At 44.5% G+C, this 24568-nt stretch overlaps 1 protein-coding gene across 3 annotated transcripts in view; it reads right to left on the bottom strand.

Moving 5' to 3' along the window:
• Positions 1 to 24568, bottom strand: part of TRRAP (transformation/transcription domain associated protein) — a 153491-nt gene that overhangs the window by 92758 nt on the left and 36165 nt on the right. Inside the window, exons 29-44 of one of the 3 annotated variants that reach the window (XM_083584839.1) lie at positions 23269 to 23439; positions 21722 to 21790; positions 16729 to 16782; positions 16568 to 16588; positions 15049 to 15168; positions 14312 to 14431; positions 12736 to 12900; positions 11670 to 11851; positions 10556 to 10754; positions 9516 to 9644; positions 8865 to 9131; positions 6432 to 6638; positions 3811 to 3969; positions 3556 to 3690; positions 3268 to 3378; positions 1652 to 1798 (exon numbers count right to left, since the gene is read on the bottom strand). In XM_083584839.1, the coding sequence (XP_083440965.1) occupies positions 1652 to 1798; positions 3268 to 3378; positions 3556 to 3690; positions 3811 to 3969; positions 6432 to 6638; positions 8865 to 9131; positions 9516 to 9644; positions 10556 to 10754; positions 11670 to 11851; positions 12736 to 12900; positions 14312 to 14431; positions 15049 to 15168; positions 16568 to 16588; positions 16729 to 16782; positions 21722 to 21790; positions 23269 to 23439 (2256 nt within the window). The remainder of the gene's footprint in view (positions 1 to 1651; positions 1799 to 3267; positions 3379 to 3555; positions 3691 to 3810; positions 3970 to 6431; positions 6639 to 8864; positions 9132 to 9515; positions 9645 to 10555; positions 10755 to 11669; positions 11852 to 12735; positions 12901 to 14311; positions 14432 to 15048; positions 15169 to 16567; positions 16589 to 16728; positions 16783 to 21721; positions 21791 to 23268; positions 23440 to 24568) is intronic. The other 2 variants (XM_083584840.1, XM_083584841.1) reach the window with 2 other exon arrangements.

The following is a 24568-nucleotide window of genomic DNA, read 5'->3' on the forward strand; positions in this document are numbered from 1 at the left end:
AGGCCGCCTTTCTTGACACATTCACTCATTCATTCATAAAATCTATAGCGTCTTGTCTCCTGTCTAGGCAATACTGCTCACCAGCGGCTAACGAAGATCCAATATATAAAATGCAGTAAATAAATGTGTATCCAATTAAGTCCTACTCAGAGCAGACCTATCAAAATTAAGGGACCTGAGATGGACATGTTGTTTGATTTCAGTGGGTCTACTCCAAGTAGGGCTAGCACTGGATAAAACCCCAAAACAACTTTTAAAAGCCAAAATAATCTGAACAGAAGCAAAGCCAAAAGCCAGTTGAAAAAGCGACAATGGCATTGTACATGTCAGAAAGGAAGAACTTTGAAATAAATCGAAAGGAAGAAATGGAACCAGAATTTGAAGGTGGTGCCACAGAGAAGCCATTTTCTGCATCTCCACCAACCTTAATTCAGAAGACAGATGCATGCGCAAGTGCCTCCCCTCCACAGCAATAGTCCTTAACAGGCAGGAAAATTCACATGGGAGCAAGTGGTCCTTCAAGTAGCCTATTTCCAAACTATACCAGACAAAGTGAATTTTCAAACCAACTGTGAATGCCTAAAGAGGTTCTTTGGGAGGTTGGGCAAGACTACCTAGAGACTATACCATCAGCTGAGAGCCTCCACACTTGCTGAAAAGTATATGTTGTGCATGTCTCCATTTACTTTTTTAAGTTACTACAGATATGCTAACTCTTGCCCAGTCCATGGAGAACTTGCAACCAGCAAGCCTTCACCCCACCTCAGCAACAGACAACTGCATGGCAGTGAGATTAATGCAGGCTTGTAAATAAGCCACAAAGTTACAGGCCTGCTAAGAGGCTAGATTAGATTACTGCACTACCATGTTGGACACAGAAAAGAGGGGAACCATCTTTTCTGTGTCCAGCATAGAAACCTGGGATACCAGTCACTAAGCAGAGATAAATAATAATGATTTTATTCTAGGAAGTATGCTAACAGAGGAGGGTCAGAGGTGAAGGACTGACTTTCCTTCCACCAAGAGAGAGGACACAAAGAGTGTTGCATCCCACTCGCTCACTCGTACTGTATTTTATTTCCTTATTGCCTAGGAAGTTGTTAAATGCAAGGCTGGGTAAGCAATAAGGACAGATGGTTGGAAAGGGAATACAAGGGTAGTAGAATCATCTTCCTCTTATTCTCACAGTAGTGATGAGGAAAATTCTCCGGGAGCTCAACATTAAAAAAAGAAATACTTGCGTAAAATACTAACATCTCATCAGTGTTACAATGCAAAAACTAGCATTCATTTCCAATTCTCAGCGGTTGACTTTTTATCCTAATCCTGGTGTCAAGAACAAAGACAAGAGTAATTATTTGAGACTATAAATCAATTCCATTAAGCTGAACATTTACCAAGTCATGACATCAAATTAAATTGGCAATTAAATAGGCTAACATGACATTTCAAGTTCTCTACAGCGAGCACCACACTGTTTACCTCAACACATTCTCAGGATCTTCATATATATATATATTTTTAAATGAATCAATACATTGGGTGCAACATGACAACTTGTAACACACACAGGGTACTTTATTAAGCATTTAATTATATTGTTTCTTACTGATGCCTCTCAAAGTTGTTTAAGGCTGGAACATTAACTTACCACAGTCATTAGAAGCTTATCAAACCACTGCAGTTTGAGCTCTGATTTCGGCCACATGTCTGGTCGTAAAGCTGTCTTCAGAAGGTTGACACAACGTCGAGAGAGGAGTTCTCCTGGAGAGCCAGCCGTGTTTGAGTTGTCATTTACCTAGAAATTTAACAAGAAAAAATACTAAGCAGCAAATACTATTATTGTTGTTGTCAATATTCTAACAACAACAATAATTTCTATACCACGCTTCCTCTAAGGATCACAGGGCAATTTACAATATAAGAACACATAAACACAAAAAATACCGTGGTAACAAACAAAACAATACCCCCCCCAACACAGAGAGTTTAAAAGGCTCTGCAGAAGTTGCTGGACTATAACTCCCATCATCCCACTGGCCATATTGGTTAGCACTGATGGGCATTGGAACCCAACCACTGCAGGGCCCTAGGCTGCCCATCCCTGCTGTATAGAGAGGGCCAGAAGATGACAAGACAGACTTGCATGCTGAAGTAGACTCCCCCTGCAGACAAGCCCATCATTTAGCAAATGCAAACAAAAAGGGAATTGTTACTATGAATTATCGTTTGTGGATATGAACAGAGGACACTTCTCTAAAAGGAGGCCCAGCGAGCTATTATTCCTGCTTCTGTGCACTAAAGGGGTTGCTCCCCAACTAGAAGGCACAAAATGTATAAAAAGCACTCCAGGGCCCAGAAGAAGAGCAGATTCACCCCACAACGCCTGCTTCAGTGGTGGCCCAAAGGATACAGGAGGTGGAAGGATGTGCCTGTTTGGACAGAAGGGGCAAAGTAGGAGAAGATCTCTTAGAGGTGGGGGTGGAAGGAGATCTCCCAAACCTACTCCAAGGTTTGTGAAATATCCTCCATTTCTGGGCCCTGGGATGCTTCTTATGCATTTTGTGTTTTCTCCTGACCAGGGAGCAACCCCTATGATGCATAGAAGGAAATAGCTCCCTGGACCTCCTTTTGGATAAATCGTCTCCCACAGGGCAGCCCCCAGTGGCACCACCACCAAGAAGGCCTCACTGTACGGTCCAAGATGGCTGGTACCGGAGAAAGCACTCTTTTAATTGCAGCTGCTCTGGTTACAGTTTAATTACAGAGCACAGTGTCGGAATACGAGATTAGCAGAAACAAAGTAGAGATTGGTGTGCTCATTCTAAGCTTTTATAAAGCAGTATATACAGGACGAAGTGATCATGGCGTCCAATCACTTCAGCTCCGAGAGAGAACACAAAGTAAAAAGTACAAAAACACAACAGAGCGGAAGTGATGAGGCTAGCTTCCGTTCTCGGGCTTTCCAAGCCTAGAAAGTAAACACAGACATGTGATGTAACAGTCACACATCAGCAACGGAGGAGTGAAATGCTAACACACAGTTCCCCAGCCTAGTCTTCTCATCACCTCCTTCCTATGCTAGGCATCCCAGTGGGGATGAGAAGCAATGCATTCCATAGCCCGCAAAGTACTCCACACTGCCCATGAAAAGTCCAAGGAAGGAGAAGAGCAAATGGAACACTAAAGATCTCCCTTGAATGGAACAGTGATGCTGTCTTTTTCACACCAATCAAGCAAATCATACTGAAGAGAAGTGCACACTACCTGGCAAGCAATTCTAATGAGGAAGTTGATGACCGTATCGGTGTGTTGCTTGTCAATTGGCTTTGAAAGGAGCGCATCAGCTCCAGGCAGTGACTGGCTGCGTCCGAATACCTGAAGAAGAAGAATATTAATAAAGCAGCACATCTGAAAGTACATTTGACTTGAAAAAGGGACAGCAATTTGCTGCATCCTTCTTGAAACATGCACAGTTCACCAAGAAGGTATGAAAAAAAGTACAGGTACATTTGAATTTTGTCTGCAAGGAAATGGGGGGGGGGTGATCCTTACTGCACTTATTGCGCCCGTCGCAGTCCTGAACCGCTTCACTTCTTGGCCTGAATCGACCGAAAGCCCCCTCTTCACAGCAGATGAGGTGGAACTGGCTCCTTCGCTACTGGCACCCTGATCCATATCGGAATCCGGCTTTTGGGGAGGTGGAGAGAGAGGGGAAAGAAGAGCCAAAGAAATTGAACTCAATATGGGATTTCTATACAAAGGCCAAGGATTCCATACCAGACCACGAAACAGCTGAAGTCCTCTTACCTGCTGATCTTTGATTCTTTGCAATTCCCATTTGATGACCACTTCTGCCAGGTCCACAGCCAGTTTCCTTTGCTCGATAGTAACACTGGGAGTGAAGCCCAGCCTCTGCATGGCGCTCACCATGTGCTGCACTAAATGGTGCCTCACTGGATAGTAAACCTGTGGAAATTTCCCCCACAATTATTGATATAAACATATATATTTATACCCTGCCTTTTACCTGACAGGGACTCAAAGCGGCTTGCAGATAAATTAAGAACAGGTAAAAACATAGGAAAAAACCAATCATTAAACACAATTAAACACACATAATTACAATGAAAACAGCATGGCACCAGTCATTTCATTAAAAGCAGTCAGTTTGCAAATGCCTCCTAGAATAAGGAGGACTTAACCTGCCAGCGGAAGGACCGCAAGGATGGAGCCAATCCAATTTCTCTAGGTAGGGAGTGCCAAAGGGAGCAGCCACCGAGAAGGCCCTCTCCTGCATCCTACCAAGCATGCCTGTGAGGGTGGCAGGACCGAGAGAAAGGCCTCCACCAAAGATCTCAGAACCCAGTCAGACAGCTTGGACCTAAACAGTTTGCACAGGGCTTTCTAGGACATAACCAGCACTTTGAATTGTGCCCAGAAACAGACCAGTAGTAGAGATGCCGTAACAAGGGAGTCGTACGTTCCCTAGAACCAGCCCTAGTCCACAATCTGTCTGCGGCTCTTTGAGCCCATTCAAGTTTCTAAACACTTTTCAAAGGCAGCCCCACACAGAGCATGTCACAATGGTTATCTCCCTATACAATGTTCACACCTTCTGCAAATATGACTTATCCTTCAGAATTAAGAAGGAAGAGAGTTCTCTCTCCCTTCCTCCATTCTCCTGCCACTGGAGCAAAATTAATGTTAAGTACAGGGGCTGAGAAAAAGATGTAATCTATATGTTCCCGGGAGGGTGAAGGAATTAGGAATGGACCCCATCATCGTGCTTCCAATGACATCAGGAGATACAGGAATCCAATATACGTTCAGAAATAATACCAGATATTTTCCAAGTTACAAAAAACCAACAACACATTTCAGTAACTTCCAAGCCTTGGGACGCCCATCCGAGCAAATCTCTGAATAACCCTGCACCACACCTTCTGAATGGCTGGAATGTACCCTTGAAATTTGATAATGCTTCTTGCTTGCAGGCAGGGGGAGGAGTTCATGGATTTTGCATGGCTGTAATGTAGCATACTGTGTAAAGGTAAGAGAGACAGCCATCCTTCTGCCCACTTTTGCCTCTGGCCCTGGTATCTCCTGGAAGGTAGGTTGCACAGGAGGCAAAGTTGTGCTTGGAGTGTACAAAGTTCCCCACTCCTGCGCTAAACAGCATTGGCAGCTAGGTATTCATCAGGTGTGGGGCAATGTTGTTTTTCAGTCCAGGAGCCTCAGGTTTTTCTAACCGAGCTGATAAATATGCTTTACAGGTTATGAAGCTGGGAGCCATCTAACTCTTCCTCCTCAATTCAAGCTGTGCAAAGCAGGCCTAGGGACACACTGATTCTGCCAGTGCCTTTGAAACCTAGCAGGGTCAAAGCATTACACAGAAGAGAAAAGCCAAGCTTTCTAGTTTGTATACTGTATTTTAAGTGCCTCTGGCCGATGGATTACAGACCACTTTCATCTCAGGTTTGCGATTCTCTCTTGAGCCCACAAAGAGAGCAAATCTTTGGGGTATTATTCTAAAGTGGCAAAAGTGCTCTCGCAGTAGCTCCAAATGACCAGAAACGTTGGGAGAGGGAGTATTCACTGGACCAAGAGCACAACAGTTCTCGTCCTGCACTAAAATTACTCTCCTGGGCCCTCAGAGGCAATCCGGCCTGAAAATCAACACAAAGTACCCTTACAAAGTGTTCTGTGCTGAAACAAGCCACTCCAAATTTGATTTGTGTTCTCTGGCATTTAAGAACATCTCAGAGGGTTTCTGTGTGCACTGAAAATTTATGCCATGCAAACACCACTGATGAGGTTATTTGGGTCAAGGCCAACCCTTTGCATGACCACTTTATGGCATATTGGGGTGGGGGTGGGGAGACACGCATCTTAATGCCTAGTAAGAGACAGAGAGAACATTATGGCCGGCATCGTATCCATTCATTACACTGTTAATCCATTTTATGGAATAATGTGTGAGGAAGAAGCTTTTAGACTGGCCACTTGCTCAGAAGGAGCTCAACCAGTAATCAGACCAGATGAAAGGGTGCAAGCTCCCAGTCAATCAATGCCTTATAACCCTCAGAGGGGAGGAGCCCAGTGATGGCAGATGGAGGGGAAAGAGAACTGGTGGGGCAGGAGAGGTGCAATTTTCAACCTTGTCCCCTGGTGAGCAGGATTTCTTTGGTGTAATGCTCTCCACAGGGAGGCTCGCCCTGGCACCTTCCTTTCATATCTTTAGGGACCAGGAAAAAACATTCCTCTTCTCCTGGGCCTTTGATTAATTAAACCATCCATGGCCTTTTAAACTGTGCTGGTGGGGGGTATTGTTTTCGTAGGTATTTTTGTGTTCCTATGCTGTAAGCCGCCCTGTGATCTTCAGATGGAGAGGGCTGTAGAGAATTTTAATAAATAATAAAGATAAATACCTTGAAGTGCTGGACTATTAAATGCAAAATATGGACCAGCTGGGGAACGGTGTGACCTTCTTCCACTATGATTTTCCTTGTCCAGTGGGTCAGCATCTGGTGGCCATCTTCCATCCGAGCAGGCACTGCTGGCGTCAGAATAGCCATGGCTTGCCGGACAATGGCTCGCGCCTCCATCGCATGAGCCTTCAGGAGGCTGTGAAACACCTGAAGAGGAGGAGAACACAAACAACTGTATAAAATAAAACCCAGAAAAGGAAATAAAGGTACTATAATCCATAGGTTTTCAACCAGTGGGTCTGGACCCACAGCTGAGTCGAGAGGCTACACCAGGTGAAGTGCGCCAATGTTGATGCTGCCATGTTGGATTCCAACTAAGCCTATCTAGACCAAATAAGGTCTTCTCAGTAGTGGCACCCTCCCTGTGCAACGCCCTCCCTTCAGATGTCAAGGAGATAAAGAATTACATAAATTTTAGAAGACATCTGAAGGCAACCCTGTTTAGGGAAGTTTTAAATGTTTTTTCTGTTAAGGTGTGAAACCTAAGATGCTGGCAAGTTAGCAATGTCATGTGACTTTAAGTAGTCAAGCTCGTTAAGTTGTTAAGTTGCTCAGTATAGAAAGAGTGTTTGTTTTCTCTGCCTGTGGGGCGTGAAGCAAAAATGTCTGAAAGCTCCGGAGGTGTTTCTGTTATCTTTCTGCAATAAACCTGTCTTTGGAAAGACAGGCTTCCCTGTGTCATTATTTCTTTGCTGCTGAGACTTTGAAGCTTGTACTGCAACAAGAATCTCTGCACTGGACTTAATTAATGCTCTGCAAAGAGAACTGTTGCTGGTGGCGCAGCAGAAGCGTTTACTGGACCAGTACACAGACTCTCTTATTTTTTATATATGTTGTAAGTCGCCCAGAGTGGAAACCCAGCCAGATGAACAGGGTAATAATAATAATAATAATAATAATAATAATAATAATAAAAACACTTGTTTTATCAATTTACATGAGTGCTGCAACATACCATTTTTTTAATAAGATACATATTTCTGGCCAATTACATGGCCACCTTCCTATATCTATCCTGAGAGAGCTCTGTATGTAGCGGGGACATCCTGTTCACTTTCCAGTCTATTTCTGTAGCTTTCTAAAAACTTCTCCCAGCAAGCAAAATCAATAGCTTCTCAGCCTTTCGGCTAAGGTTAAGTGTAAACAAAAAAACCCACCACTTTTCATTTAGTAGTAATGCTAAGCTACACTGCTCTGTGAACTGACATTTTATGGTTAACAATGTGTATTATTAAGTATAAATAAAAAGTGCAAATCTGAAAGTGGAACCCATGTGGTAGATTGTAAGTCAGAGATGGGTTTTGGATCCAAACCAGTTAAAGATCACTGCGTATAATTGATAATTTGGCGCTTTTTGTAAAACCACCAGGTGGACAACATAATGGAGGAACAGTCATTTTATTTCTATCCTCCCATGTATTGGAGTGTCTGCTCCAAGATCTTTCCAGCTCCCTGGAATCTTCCTCCAACCACAAGTACTATGATTTTCAAAACACACTTGTCCAGGAGGGTTAGACAATAGGAAGAATGGATTTGTCCACAGAGTTGTCATCATCACAACATTATCTTTGACCCACTCATTTGAAAGCTGCACAAACAGTATAACCTGACCACCATTCTCATCATCGTGAATATCTCAAACCCCACCAAACTTTATGTTTGTAGCTAACACTCTTCCCCACCTTAGGTGAAGGGTGGTCTATAAATGAAACATTCAAAAAATGTCTATCTCTGAGGGCCTTCCCCCACTGCGAGAAGTGAAGTTACAAGGAACCAGGAAGAAGACCTTCTCGGTAGTGGCCCCTGCCCTGTGCAACGCCCTCCCGTCAGGTGTCAAAGAGATAAACAACTATATGATTTTAGAAGACATCTGAAGGCTGCCTTGCAATGGGAAGTTCTAATGTTGGAGTGTTTACTGTGCTTTCAATATTTTGTTGGGAGACGCCTAGAGTGGCTGGGGCAACCCAGCCAGATGGCTGGCACATAAAAAAATTATGATTGTTATAATGTATTTGGTACATATGTAGCCATATATACGGCCCCAACTTGGATGAATTCAAAACAGGGTGGGAAAAAATCATGGAGGACAAGGTTATCCATGGCCACAATCCATGGTTGCAGGTGGCAGTGCTTCTGAATGCTAGTTTTAGAAACCACAGGAGGTGAGATGCTCTTGTGTTCAGCTCCTGCCTGAGGGTTTCGCACGGGCATCTGAGTGGCCATTGTAAGAACAGGATGCTGGGCTAACTGGACCTTTGGCCTGACACCACAGGCTCTTATGATATCCACTTAACATGGCTACTTAACCAATGTCCAGTTTCAAAGAATATGGGGGGGGCATGTTTTAAATATGAATCTACACACACATATTACCTGTAAGACTATCTTCTTGTGAATGGCGAACTTGGCGATGATGTGCGCTAGGAGCAAGTGTCCGCTGTATTTGCAGGCTGGGTCCACACATGCCTTCGAGAGCAGGCAGGGCCAGGCAAAGGTCATGAGGCGCCGCAGCTTGCTGTTCCGGTTCTTGTTGTTGTCGTGAATGTGGTGCGGCGCATGTTCCACGAGAAGAGTGGCAAACTGCAAGAGGTAAATCCTGAGCGAATCGAGCATGTCAGCTTGCTTTTCTGGATCAAGTACCTGACCCCAAAACAGGAAAAGGAAAGGAATTTCAGGATGCATCGCCAAACAAAGCGCAAGGGGCTCAATTCACCAGGAGCTACTGCTAGGAGCTACCAAGGCTAGAACTGGGAACCTGCAGCTTTGTGCATGGCTGTTCCATGTCTTAAGACCCCAAAGGGCTGGAGAATTTCTTAAGGCAGCAAAGGTTTGCCAGGTAATGGAATGTCTCCAGCCACCCAAGGCTGGCCATAGAGAATCTTCGCACCAGGAAATGCCACAAAGGCTTCAAGCTAGGACCTTGACTTGGAAACAAACAACAGTGCTTACTGATCTCAACTTGACCACCACCCCAACACCCAGGTTGGGTTTGTTTGCTTTTTTCCCCTCCTTAGGCTGAACTACCTTTGTTATAAATACACTGGTGATGCTTTCGGGGTTATCTCCTTCTGGGTTGGGGGGCCCCAGAAGCTGTTCTCCTTCTCCCTTTTCAAAGCTGTGCAAGAAAGCCGGATTCAGAATGTGTTGCAGAACCTGCAGATCAGGGGGGAAAAAGAAATCATTTATTTATTTATTTATTTTGAATGATTTCTGTCCTGAAAAGATTAAAGTGCTTCACAATAAAAGGAATTTAAAAATCAATAAAATGTAACAATCAAGGTCTCTTCTCTCCCCCCCCCCCCACAATTCTAAGTTACAATAGTGCTTTTAAAAGCAATTGATGACTGATGCTAACCGATAACTAAGAACCTCAACTACTATGGAGAAAACTCTCCAAGTGTATCAGGCTTCTGCCAACTAAGGCTTAACTCCTTGATATCCACTTTCTTCGATCAAATTATGTGCAAGAGAGGTTAATTATGTGCCACCAAATTAGCAAACCAGCTGCAGATCTCTTATGCTTTCTATGCTTTTATTGTGGTCTTTGGCACTGAACAAGCTGTTGCCTCTGCTTCAGAGTAAATATACAGAAACACAGCAACTATGCTTACAGCAAGATATACTACACTAACAACCAGGGCAATTAATTTTAAATTATCTTAAAATTTCAGTGATAAGGTTTTTTTTAATGCATAACAATGCAAGCAGGAAGCTTGCATGTCCTCTTCTAAAGTGCCAGATAATTGCAAACTTAGCAGGCAGGACTATGACTGATTAGGACCAAGAGTCACTGTGGATCCCTCTGGAAATTAAGCTTCTTCCGCCAAAAAGAGAAAGGCTGCAGGCAAACAGGTATGTCAATATTCAAGAATCGGGGCAATCAAACGGAAGTTGAATAATTGTTGACTTCACCCATTATTGCTCTTCTTTAGGCTTGGCATTTTCACAGAAGTAGTTCTGCCAATTATCAAACCCTTGTTGACATTTAAGCAAGCAACTTGCATTGCCCACGGAAATGGAACCTAAAAATACCAACCCGTTTTCATTTAAATGATTTGCTTTACCTTGGCTTTAAGCTCATCTCCAAAGTTGGGATCACTGAAGTCAACAAAGCGGAAGAAGAGTGCCCGTTTTTGGGCAATGGTGTAATTTTTGGGAATCTCCTCTTCCATGTATTCTTTTAAGAAAGTCATGTTGCAGAGGAAACGGCCGGTAAAGGCCCGGAGAAGCTGGAAGAGCAGCTCTATGTCACCATAATTCCGCCTAAGGAAAAAGTAAATTATACAAAGCTAAGCAACTTCAAGCTAAGAAAGGAGTTCTGAAAAAGACGTGCTCTGTATAACGCTGAAGCACCCAAATTTCCAGTGGACACCTTACAAAGAAAGCTAGCTCCTACCAGCTGCCCAGCTAACCCAGCATTCTCCTTTCTCACCAGCAAGAAATATTTTCCCATCACTTGTTAACTCAGGTGTGGGGAACCTTGGCTCTCAAGCTGTTGCTGAACTACAACTCCCATCAGATCCAGGAAGCATGGTCAATGGTCAAGAATTGATAGGAGCTGCAGCTCAACAACTTCTCAAGGACAAAAGGTTTCCCCACACCTGAGCTAAAGTGAAGTCAGCTTAGCTTCCCAACTACCCAAGAGGCCTCTGTTTAACCAGAGCACACATTAGGGGAAGGATGAGGAACCTGCGGCCTTCCAGATTTTGGATTCCAACCTTCATCGGCCCCAGACAGCTTGGCCAGTGGTCCAGGGAACAATGATGGCACCATTTTGGCTGCATAAGGACTGGCACTTGGGAGAATTGGAGAATTGCTATTAGCCTAGATCAGTAACTGCAGGCCTGGGGGCCAAGCACAGCCTTCCAGCACTCTCTCTCGAAGCTTTTGCTAGCCCTGCTTCGTGCCCTGAGTGTTTTTGCCTGATTGGAATGTGTCCTTGAACTCTGGCAATGCTTCTTGCTTGTCTCGGTTGAGGACAGAGAGGGGAAGGATGAGCATCTATAGAAATGAGCCGCTTGTAACATTTGCATCAATTGTTCCACCCACTTTTGCCTCTGCCCCGCCCACCACTGCCATGTGGCCTTTGGAAGGTTGTCCAGAAGGGGATGCAGCGCTCTTGGCCATGAAAGGTTCTCCATCCCTGGCCTACACAGCAGCATTCGCAGATCGACATACTTGCAGTAATTCAATAAGCAGTACGCCAGAAGCTTTGGTTCCTTCCAGTTTGTGGCTGCCATGTTCTCCTTGCGGTGCCTTTCCTGAAAAGCTTCGCTGACCCACACTCGCCTGAGCTGGCTCACCAAGGAATGCTGGTTCGCCAGCCAGCACTCATCATTCTTCACTATAATACTTATGATCTGTCAAAACAAAAGCAAGGACATGTACGCGGTACTTAAATAGCCCTAAGCGGGTTATTAGTTATGTCCATTTAATGTTTCCTTTCCAGTAGTTCTGGAGAAAGACATTAAGAACTGCTCTCATCTCTTCAAACCATAAGGGAAATGGGATCAAAGCAGGAAGGTGGGGGAGAGGGAGGGAGCAATACAGGAGCGCATCCAGTTTAGAAGAATTTCAAAAGGAGGTCAGATACACACACACACACACAGTGCTGCCAATCTACTATATACTTTGGAAAGCGGTTTGTCTATTTGTTTTCTATGTATTCAGATGCCTCTTGAGATATCATTGCCAAACCCGGCATGAGGGTTCCTGAGGAGGCAGCAGCGGACTTCATCAATGTCTGGATGCCAGGCACAATTTTAATTCAAGATGGTGGACCAAAATGTGACTTTGGTGGCTTCTGGTACATGTTCAGCTCCCTCTCAATATATCATCACCAAACTCAGCATGAGAGTTCTGGAGGAGGGTGTCTTCATAGTCATTTGGGGGCCAGGTGTCATTTTGAACCAAGATGGTGGACCAAAAAAATGGCATACCTGTGACTTCACTCAATTTTTTTCATGACGGGTCCAAACGCACAAATTACATTATCTATTTTTTAAAAAAAATCACATTAATTTCTGGTTTCTAAAAGTTCCTGGGCAGCACCGGGCACTCCTTGCTAGTAAATACAACAACAAAGGATTAGGAATAGACTGATGGGACAAACAGAGGAGTGGGGGGAGAACTACCATTGAATTACACCAAGAAGTGTTCTTGGACAGATTCCACAAATCTCAAACCAAAACAGAAGGTGCAGGTGTGAACTATTTAGTGCAATTTGGTAGGTGGAATGCCATACCTTGATAGCCTGAAACTGGAGATCAAGGCGCATTGTGCTGGTGCTGGGAGAGCCAGGGCGAACAGCTGCTTGAGTACCGACGGGTATCAACAATGTGATGAAGCGATTTGGATTAGCTGCCAGAACATCACGCAGTGGCTTCGCATCTTTATGTTTTAAAAAGCTCTGGTTTTGAAACGATAAAAGAAAAATCTTGATGAAGGCAAGGAATTGTTTCAGAAGTCTGCCAGCAACATACATTGTGCAGTTTTACACATGGGTGCAGTGTCAGCTATATCTGAGCAATCTTACGCTTAAAATTGCCTACTTAAATATCATACATTATTTAGATCAGTCATCTCAAACTTGGTGCCCTTCAGAAAACAATGGGCTACAACAGCCATCATTAAAACACTGGCCATGCCAGCTGTGGCTGATGGATGCCAGAATCCAACAATATCTAGAGGGCACCAGATTATGAAGACTGAGCTACGCTAATGGAGCAAATAAAGATGAAAGAACTGTTCTAATTCTTCACCTGTACACTCCCTTCCCTACGTCTCCTCCTTTATGCAGCTCCCTCCTTTCTTCAAGCTGGTAATTATATTTCTTACTATATAATAAAATTTTAAGGATGTTTTCACACTGCAGTTTGCATAGCCTCCAATAGGCAGCCATGAGAACGGCAGCGTGGTGACAAAACAACAGACTGTTGCCCAGCAGGCAAGAGAGAAAGTGGACAGTCCAGACTAGCTGCAGAGGAAGAGCCAGGCCAAGACAGTTCCCCAGCAACTGTCTTGCTCTTATATGAGGTGCACCGTGACAGCCAATGATGAAGTTTCTGCCTTAGCACTGTAGGAGGCCAAGGAGGAGACAAGGCAAAGTAGGAAAGAATGGTTACTGGGGAGACGCCCCAGACATCTGTGGCTTGCATAGGCAGTGTTTTGGCAACGCTGTAAAGTGAGGAGCACAGTTTGGCCAAGTGAGCTACAAAACAAAATAGACTATCAGCAGAGTTGATGGAATAGCTGACCAATCAAAGCACTTTCCTGGAGTTTGGCTGCTGTTGCATGGGGCTCAACAGCCTGGGAAGGTTGTGCGCCTAAGAGAAGGAAAACTCCGATCCTAAACCTCTAGTGCCTTTCGGGATATCTTCAGGAGAATAAAAGCCTAAGGAGTAAACTCTGCACATATCTGGAGTGGAGGCCCTAAGACGGTTGGGTTGGTGCCTTGTACACCTCCTTCCGGCAACTCCTGCAGCCAAGCTGGTACATTGCTCTGCTTTCCTTTGGACCACATCAATGAGGCCAAGAGGGGGGTCTGGGCAGCCCAGGACCTCCATACACACAGCCCAAGCTTGCTCCCTGAGAAGGTCACTTCGGTGCTGCTAATTCAGCAGTGTGACTTCACCCCCAGAGGTACACTCCATTGTTTCTCAAGACAGATGGATGCCAACAAAAAACCTCCCTTCTTTTCCTCTGCTGCAGCCCAATGGCTGCTGCTAGGTGACAGCGGAGAAAGATCTTACACTTGCAAGCACCTTGATCATCCACCAGCATTGAAAGTCAATCAAACAAAGCAAAACACCATGAGTTACCATGAACATCCTGCTCCACTGTGGATCATTTAAGGTTGCTTCCATCATGAACAACTCAACCGTCTGTGATGGATGACGCGTCAGAAACTTTATTAATGGTTCCCTGAACGGACTGCCAGCCTGCGAAAACAAATCCCAGAGAAAAAGAAGCTTCATTTAGCATGTGGACAAGTTCAAGGCAGCTAGGGTTGCACTCTTGGGTTATGTTTTTCTAAGGACTGCAAACATGCCAGCAACGCCCAAGCCTAGAATTATGGTTTTCTCTCCAGCACATCTGAACCTTCAGTGTTTTCAGTGGGGAAATGTTTGAAATGTCACATTATCTGGCCCTTTCTCTCAAGGGCAAACTAAGCAAAACGTTTCTATATAGCTACAGCGGAACATTGTATTTCTACATGTAATTCTAATCGGACCACAAGTTTGATCTCCCTCCACTTTATGTATGTATGTATGTTATGTACCTGTGTGTGTGTGTGTGTGTGTGCGCGCGCGCGCGCCCACACACACACACACACACACACACAGTTAAATTCTCATTTGGACCTTGAAAATCCATTAGAACTAGTTCCAAACTCTTTTAAAAATGGAATGGAGTAGAGTACAAGAGGGGTGTCCACAAATCAATGTTTTAAATCAAATGGATTCCACAGGGGAGTTGAAACAATTCAAAACACAATTAAAGCAAGTATTACAAATGGAAGAGCAGAAGCAATTAAGGAAATTAAGTGCCATTTTACCTCTATCAACATAGCCCGTTCTGTTTTCATCACAACTTCCAGTAAGGGTTTAACGAGTGTCTGAGGAGCAGCTGGGATCAGATGAAATAGGTTTATAATTGCTGAGCAAATCTTCATTTCCTACAGACAAAATGGAAACATTAGCAAGCATCCATTTACTTTAAGGCAGCGTTCGAATGCAACACACAACGGATCCTAATGGGAACTCTATTCCCCTTTCTAGGTGTTAGCATGGCTGGCAAACCAAAGCAAGGAGTTAAAACAACAACTACTTACCCAGGGCATGTAAGATAGCTGTTTTGTTTGGGGGGAGGGGGGCAATGGGTGGCTACATGGTTCAGTTTGCTTCAACAGTGCAACTTTAAAACTTTGGGGTTTTATTTTTTAAAAAAAATGGTATGACAACAGCGGTATGGAGGTTTGTGAATGTCCAATGTTGGGCACACTAACTGCGTGACTCTCTCCCAAAGGCAAAAGCTGCTGCTAAAAGCTGGCTTGTACAAAACTATAAAGGAAGAGTTCTGTTTGGCCTGCATCAGAGTTCAATTCATATGGGCTAGCAACTTCAAAATTCAACTCTATCCTCCTACAGCAGAGGCCGGTCCATTGGGGCAAGCAGGGCACTGCCACACAAACCTCAGCTTGCCTTCCTCCAGCCTCGACCTATCTGCCTTCTAAGTTACAAACAGTCCAGGAGATCACGGAAATCCTGCCAGCTTCCTCTTCCTTAGCCTCCATGTTGCCCTTGCTGAAGTTAGCAGGGAGGAGGATGGGGACAAAACTAGAATGATCTGGCTCTACTTCCCATTGGCTCTGTTCCACCTACGGTTCGGACTCCCTGCATTCTGCCTCACCAGTCCCAAAGGTCATCAGCCACTGACCTCCGAGCTCTTCCACAGACCCCAACGCAGCAAACCTCCTGTTGACCATTTGGGTAGTTTCTTACGTAGGGTTATGACAAACACCATAGAAGGAAAAGGGGCAAGAAATTGTGCATGCATACACACAGTACATTAGGTCTAGCAAGGTGGTTGCATTTCCTGAACTGAATGAAGCAAAAGTCTCCCCACTTGAACAGAGAGGCCTGCACAGCCGCCAGACGTTAGAATTAGGAGTGGGGCCTCAGTTTTTGCATTGAAATCTGTTCCTTTTAGATGTTAGCAACTCAAGAAGGCTTCCGCTCAACATATGTACAGGGAGGGAGGGAAACTGCACCAAAAACTTCCTAATTTATTCATTTAAAAAAAAGAAAACATGCTTTATAAGTCCTTCCACAGGTCACAGCAAATGCTACTGATACAACTCCGCCACAGACAAACAACAGAGGACAAGTCACAGCACTGCACTCAAGGCACAATGCACTCCGCCCAGTACATAACAAATACAGCTAACAAACCATAGCAAAACAAACCATAAACAGAGAGAGAGAGAGAGAGAGGGAGGAGAGAAAGAAAGAGACAAAGGAACGGAACGAAACCCAAACAAGGAACCTCCTGGCACCTCCACTGAAAGTTCTCACCTCTACCCCTTCCATGGCAGGCTGAACCGAAACAAAACAAAACAAAAATTCACAGCGTGAACAACAACGACAACCACAAAAACGTAAATGCAAAAGAAAAGTGTATATGCTATGCTTCAGAGCAGAGTCAGAAACTGACTTTAGTAGGGTTAGATTCTCACCTCAAACTGACAGAATGGAGACAAGGAACATCTCCCGCACTCGGAAATACTCTCCTGAGAATGGGGAGGAAAAGCATCTTTTTTTTGTTTTGGCTGTTTGTACACACACTGAATACATACAACTTCCCATATATATATCTATATATATATTTAAAGCTTGCACACAAGGAGTAAGAGGAAGGATATTAAGGGATGAACAGGACAGTGAAGGCGGCATTCAGATTATCTTGGGAGACAGGCAATGTCCACAGAGACAACAGAAAAACAAACCACCTTTCGACGCTCAATAGAGTAGAACAGAACAAACCGGAATCACAAACAATACCCTTGGCAAAAAAGGTCGTAGTATGGCATTTCTATATAATGTATGTACCCAGAGGAGTGCTGAGGAAAGGTAATTGTTGAGAGTGAGGAAAAGTGTGTTTTGAGTGGAAGTGTGAGCAAATGGGAGTTCATGCAGACTGACTGAGCTACGGGTGTGTTTGAGCAGGTGGAAAATGTGTGAGCAACTGAGCGAGTGGAACCACAGTTTTACATCATACTGTATTATTGTATTTTGCTGTTTGATTACTCTCACAAACCATTTTAATGAAAATTAAAATGAAACTTTAAGAGGTGTTTTGGGGCTAACCTAGTAAAACTGATGTGCGTCATAATAATTAACAACAGCGCTTAGTAGAATTTCCACCGGGGAGAGAACAGGCACACGTTTTTACCACCACTCAACAGAAGTCATGGCAAGGTCATAAAATGCCTGTGAATGGTTAGAGGATGGAAGCAGGATCTTCTGAGATTTGTAGGCAGCTTATCAAACAGCCTGAAGAGGAGGGGACTCTCAAAATGCACATTAGTCTCTGACTAAGTTTGGATGATGCTATATTGGCTGAATTAGACAAGATAAGATTGCTACATACAGTTGCTTCATTCTTCTCTTTGCATAAGCCAGGAAGTCTTTAGTTTACTTTAGTTTCTTGTTACATCCAAACCAGGAAATCATAGTTAAAGACTTCCCAGTAAGCCAAGATATGAAGCCATGGTAAAGGTAAAGGTAAAGGTAAAGGTAAAGGTAAAGGGAGCCCCGACCATTAAGTCCAGTCGTGGCGAACTCTGGGGTTGCGGCGCTCATCTCGCTTTACTGGCCGAGGGAGCCAGTATACAGCTTCCAGGTCATGTGGCCAGCATGACTAAGCCGCTTCTGGCGAACCAGAGCAGCGCACGGAAACGCCGTTTACCTTCCCGCCGGAGCAGTACCTATTTATCTACTTGCACTTGACGTGCTTTCGAACTGCTAGGTTGGCAGAAGAAGGAACTGAGCAATGGGAGCTCACCCTGTCGCGGGGATTCGAACCGCCGACCTTCTGATCGACAAGCCCTAGGCTCTGTGGTTTAGACCACAGCGCCACCCACGTCCCTATGAAGTCATGGTACAATTCACTAAATACCTTGTCCTGTTTGGAAACCATTAACCATAGTTTCTTGGTTTCGGTATAGCAGAAGACTCTAGTAAGGTGGTGAATCCCTGGCTTGCACAAAGGAAGGAAGGAAGGAAGCCATAGCATAGAACAAAGCTTGTTCACATCACATCTTATGAAGCTCAGGTGTGATTGCTCAAGCACAGCCACAAGCCTAACCTACATCAGAGGATCGCTGTGAGAACAATATAGGGAGAATGGGGATCTGCCTTGAGCTCCTTGGAGAAAAAGTGACAAATAAAACAATCCATTTTTAGCCGATTTGAAGGAGACACTCTTAATGCATGCCTGCAGCTAAATACAATGGCTGCATGCATATGATCATGCTGTCAACAGTATCCAATACAGCAGTGCCAGCTTTATAATCCATGAAGCCATGAAGCACGGCTTAATTAGCACGGGGAATGCAAACCTCTTGCAGGCAGATACATATTAAAGCAATAAAGAACCTTGTTGTTGTTGTTTTTAATTGGTATGAAAGGAGATTAAGGATTTGGGTAAAGTCTGCCCCAACACACAAAAACACACACACGGGGGGTGGGGGTGGGAGAGAGAACAGCATTCTTAAAATTTCAAGTTACGTTTTCCTGAAAGCGCAGTATTTCTATTGCTTTGCAAACAGGGTGGCTTTGCTTCAGATGTTGAGACTTTGGGGGAACTCCCAGAGGGATGCTCCACTTGAAGAGCTAGTGGAAAGGCTGAAAGGGAAAGGCTAGGGAAAGCACCTGCTAGACTTCTCACGACAATGAAGCAACCCCAAGTCACATCTTCGCTGTCCACAGCATGGAGCCGTATTTTGCACACAAAAACAGGAGGGACACGGCGGAGCAGCACTTAAAATATACTTGCGTTTCACCTCATGGGGGGGGGAGCAAGGGGAGCACCCCCATATCCAGTGCCCAGTCCCCCGCTCCCCCTCTCTGAATGGTTACTCCTTCCCCAGAGTCAACACTAGTGGCAGCAGAAGGAAGGGGAACTTACTATGATAGCCACAGTTGATTCCCAATAGCTGTTAGGGCAGGAATTCACCATGAGCGATGCAAATGATAATGCCTAGATCCACATTTTAACAGTAGTTGAGACTGCTGTTGGGCCAGACTAACTCCAGTGGCAAGTGCTTACAGGATTAAAGCCCCAGCTGTTAACAGGGATCTGCAATTTCTGAGTGGCCTTGCTGGTCAAGGCTGTAGGCACCAGCATCCCCTTTTCCCCCTACCAAACAGAAATGTGGGGGAAGCACACCAGGTTGGGCAAAGCTTCTCAAAGTCACCCCAGGTAATGTCACCTGACACAAACACACACACTACACACACTGCTGGGTTTTCCTGTTTAGAAGAGTAGCCGACTGGGCAACGCTGGTAAGAAGTGCCCTGAGCAGCACTGCCCAACTCTTCTTTCCCACCATTGGCCTTTCCCAACAGGACATCTGGCAGGAGAAGGGTTGCCTGGACACCACTGGACAGAGGACCAAGAAGGAGCATCCAGTTTCCCTCCTCTGCCTTTCCTGCTCCAGAGTCAGAAGGTTGGTTAAGAGTGCTTCCTGTTCCACCCTGGGCGGCTGGCTGCGTGTCACGCTCCCCAGAGTGTTGTGCCACCCTCATCATGGCAAGTGGATCTGTTAATGCCTGGCTGTTAGCAGCAGTTGCACCTACTGCGATGTATGGAAAGAGTGTGTTTTTTAAGTGGTTGCACACTAGATGTTTTGGACTACAACTCCCATCAGCCCCAGCAAAATCTAGCAATGGTCACATATGGTGAGTTGGCAACATCTGCAGAGGACGATGTGGGCCACCCCTGGCACAAAGTGAACAGCCAAATCAAAACATGCCAGGTTTGCAGGCAAGTGTCACCACCAGAAAAGCAGGTATCAACCATGCTAGCTATACAGGATACCAGGTTCAGAGGAAACAGATTTGGAAATATCAATTGCTAGGGAGGAATAATGTAGGAGGGCTACTGCCTTCGTATCCTCTTTGTGGGCTCTCTGGAAGCAACTGGCTGGCCACCATGAGAAACAGGATGCTAGAATATATGGGCCTTTAGCCTCATCCAGCAGCACCCTTTGGACTCTGTTGGGGCAAATTACCAAGCTTCTGTCTTCCTAAAGCCTTGCAGGTATATTTGGGCAGGGGTGGGCAGAATTTGCTAAAGTGGAACAGTGCTTAATAGACTGTGCCATACTTAGCAGTTGAAGCACAGGAGCCTCGAAGGGACTGGGCAGATTCCAAGCCTAGCGCATAATGCGGCAACGCTTCAAAAGGTGGTGCATCCTTTCTAAGTGTTTATTAACTAATGGTGTTTTACCACGCCTGTATTCCCACATCACCACATACAATGCTTTTAACAACAGCCAAATGTTCACACTCAGACTGAAACCATATTCGGACACTGCCTTGTCAAGCCTCTTCACTCTTTCCCCCCTTTTAAAGAATGAATTATAGATAAATATGTATATTCAAATATTAAGAGTCTGCAACAGAACTTTTTTGTTTACATGAAAGAGCACACGTAGTTCAGAGTGAGTTGCTGCTACTGCACAACTACTACTAGTCAAAAGAGGCTGCAAAAGTCCACCATTAGAGGGGTGGGGGGGTTAGGGGTGGGGGGGTTGGCCCAACTCCTTCTCATTCACCGAGTCTTGTGCCAATGAAGCTCCTGGGTGAATTAAACACATGCACACGAAAAATCAAGAAATTAACAATGCCTGAAAACTTTCAAGTACCAGTAAGCTAGTACTTACTAGGGATTGTAACCTGAGGAACCCTAACATCCAACACAAATAGGCTGATAATACCTAAGAAAACTGATGGTACAACACTGAACAAGCCTCGGCCTTTTAAGCATTATTTCCCCAGCTTTCTTCACAATCTCATTCCAATAGCAGTCTTGCTTTCATTTCCAACAATTATTTCATGTATTGCGCATATATATATATATATATATATATATATATATATATACACACACACACACACCCCCAAAGATTTAGCCTGCAAAAAGGGATGGGAGAATGGTACATGCTGCTCATTTGCAAGAGACGTGGAACATCCAGTAACATTGATTTGGAGCGGGGGGAAATCTTTAACAGGTCAAGGTGTTTTTCTTAAGGATGGATTTCTGTTAATGACAGTGTTTGTGCTTCTTGCTGAATCCAATGAACTGGGATGGATTGCCAGTGAAATCACTAGGGGTGCAACCAACAGTTTTCATATAAAGCACAACCTCAATTCACCCTACAACAGGGTGCACTCTTAAGGTCTTCCTCCACACTTAAAATTCAGCAGCTAGCATCCCACAAGATTGAGCGTGGCTACCATAGAGTAGGTGAACATCAAGCATCATCCATAACAATTCTGTAAAAGCATTAAGAATTTGTCTATCTCACACACACACACGAAGACATTCGTTAAGCAGGTATGTAGTTCGCTGAAAGGAAGCAGCTAGCGTTTACAGTCTCCCCAACCTTTCATCCCATTTGCTTTGGCTTTTCATGCCCCAGAAAAAGAACGGAATCAACTTACATTTCCATCACTCCTCTGTCCTCCTTTGTGTGTAATAACTACCACTTCCATCCATTTACGCAGGTGTTGCTGTGGGGGAATCCAATATCGAGAGTTATTCCCTGCTTTCTTACAGCCTCTGTTAGCTAAGCATGGCCCATGCAATTATTTACAATAAAGAAACTTTGCATAATACTTTGGAGCAAGCTGAAATTGTATTCATTGGGGGGGGGGGGTTAAGTGAGGAGGCAAGACTGCTATCTACAGACACTGAGGGCTTTGCAGCCAAGACATTTTTCATTTTTGCCCAGGTAGAAGAAGTCAATGAGATCTTTTGTCCAGTCGGAATCTATGAGAAGATTGCTGCATGCTCCCTGATGAGGAACTCATTCTAATAAGTGGCCTTAGCTCACCTCAAGACCTACATCCTAAAGCCATGAAGAAACTCCCAGCTTGATGACAAACACATGTTGTCTCCAGCTGTGCCATGCCATGTGAACAAGGTCACATCTAAGTTCCCCATTGTGCCTGGTGCAAGAAGGAATGAGGGTGGGTGGCAAGGGCAGCAGCGGTGGAGGCGAGAGGAAGCATTCAGTTCAGTGCCTGCCACCCGGCCATGCCACTACTTAGGGGCCACAAATCTCAGACCAATCAGCTTCAGCTTAGCATTAAGTTCTTGTAATACTGCAAAAGGCTCACACCAGTAATTTTACACACACACATCTAAAGCCAGCAAAGTTTTTCCAAGGTTGAAGGGAAAGACAGACGCCTAAGCAGAACAGCAAGGAACAGGGATTCCGTTCCAGTTGGAATATTCTGTTTGTGCTTCTAGCCCCTATGACTAGAACCTCAACTGGAAGAGTCCCTGGCCAGGATTTTACCTCTGCTACTAATCCACCTCCAGCTACCCTTGACATTCCAGTATTCAAGCTCTGCTGGAAGAGGTCATTTGAGCTGCAAAAATTGAGCAAGAGGTGGCAGCGGTAACATCCTACACATAACAGACCAAATTTGGAGGTGGGGGTGAGGTCAGAGAGACTGGCTTGTCGATTCTCTTTAGGAGCCTAGCTGCAAGTTCCCAGTTCCAGTTTTTGGGTTGCTAGTGGCTGTTAAACCCTTGGATGTTATTTTATTTGGCACAACTGGACAACAGCATCAAACATAAATAACAAGGTGGAGCAGATTCTAATGGTTAAAGACACGTTCTTGTTCATGCATACTGGATGTTTATTATAGCATTAGAAATAAAGTTGCCAAGTCTATGAATGTTTGCCAAAGTAGCCTGACATTTTGTGGTTTGTTGTTTTTAAAGGGGGGGGCATGCTTTCATTTCAATTTAGCAGCACTTTTTTAAAGCCAACTAGTTCACATTCAGCTTCCAACTGAAGATTCACGTACTCCAGATTCCTCCTCCTACCCCACATCCGACACCCAATTAATCCACAGTTAAAGAGAGAAGAAGATTCTTTGTACAAATCTATTAAATAGCTTTTAAGCCTCCTCTTTGAAACTTTCGATTTCAGAGTGACATTTGCTTAAAAATCATTCAAGCGGTTCCATGTTCTTACCATCATTTGATCGCAGAACTTGTCATTAAAGGAGTTAGGGAACAGTCGAGTCACTGAAGTTAGGCGGTTCACCACATTTAGCGTCAAACTTCGGTAATCACCCAACATCATAAGCAGAGGCCTCATGTGCGTGTGAATCTGGTCAACTTCAATTGTAGCACCTTCCAAAAACTGACAGGAAGTAACAGAAGCAACATCATAAAAGTATTTCCATGCAAGCATTTACGTGAGCTGTTATGTTTGACTGCAAGTTTAAAGCATCCTTAGAGTGGAAAGGAAAAAAACCCCCACTGAAATAATTGTGACTTTTGAGAAATAAAGTACACAGGCCCAGTGCAGACATAACTTGCCTTAATGTTAGTAAAGATCCCAAACAGAGTGAAACCCCATGACTGAAATTGTTAAACAAAGGCTGATTCCAGAATGCATGTAGCAGCAGATAACCAGAGAAACCACCTGCAAGCAGAAAGAATGCAATGGCTGGGGAATCAAACCGTTAGCCTCAGGTTTGGGTTTTTTAAAAAAAACTTATCTGTGGTTAAGAAAAGCAAACCATGGCTTGTGATACATTTGGATTGGGTCACAGATGAAAAAGTTTCACACTGGCAATTACATTCTCCACGTGGAAGGAAGATTCCTCCAATAAAGCAATAAGCAACTTTAGAGACCCATATTTCCAACAGGACAAACTTCTGATATCACAGAGCTGTGCACTTGTGTCAGAGCTTGTTGGAGCTAAGCAAGTCTGGGTGTGGACAGTCCTTGGATAGAAGCCCACCTGGAAATCTTGTGTGTGCCACCCTGAGTTTAATAGGAAGGCAGAATACAAACAAAACCACATAGGACATACGCAAAAACAAACCAGCCTGCTCCATTTACATGTCTGCCGTGGTCCCAGCCCAGGAATCCCTAGTCCTTCCCAGAAAGGTAACTGTGCCATCTGGACTCTGGTGACTGGGCCAAACTTTTTGGAGGATCAGGAAAGACCTATTCAAAAGAGTCCCCAAATCCTGAAACCTCACTGCCTAGAAGAAGCCAACAGCTGCAGAAATAGGCACCAGGTCAGATGCCCAGACTATAGAGTTCTGCTGAAACAATGTGCCACAACTGCAGTGTTAGGATATTTCCGTTCCACCTTAAAAGGGAGCAGGATGTTTGTGTCACAGCCTGCGTATTTCCTGTTCACAGGATGTTTCTGTTGTGTCTTTGCTTTCGTTTCTCTCTCCCTGTGCCTGAACACGCAAGCAGGCAGTCATGTTTTTTCCTTTGTTCTGACCAACGCTGAATAAACTTCTAAATA

The sequence above is a fragment of the Podarcis filfolensis genome (genome assembly GCF_964270895.1).
Source record: "Podarcis filfolensis genome assembly, chromosome: 14".
Taxonomy (NCBI): domain Eukaryota; kingdom Metazoa; phylum Chordata; class Lepidosauria; order Squamata; family Lacertidae; genus Podarcis; species Podarcis filfolensis.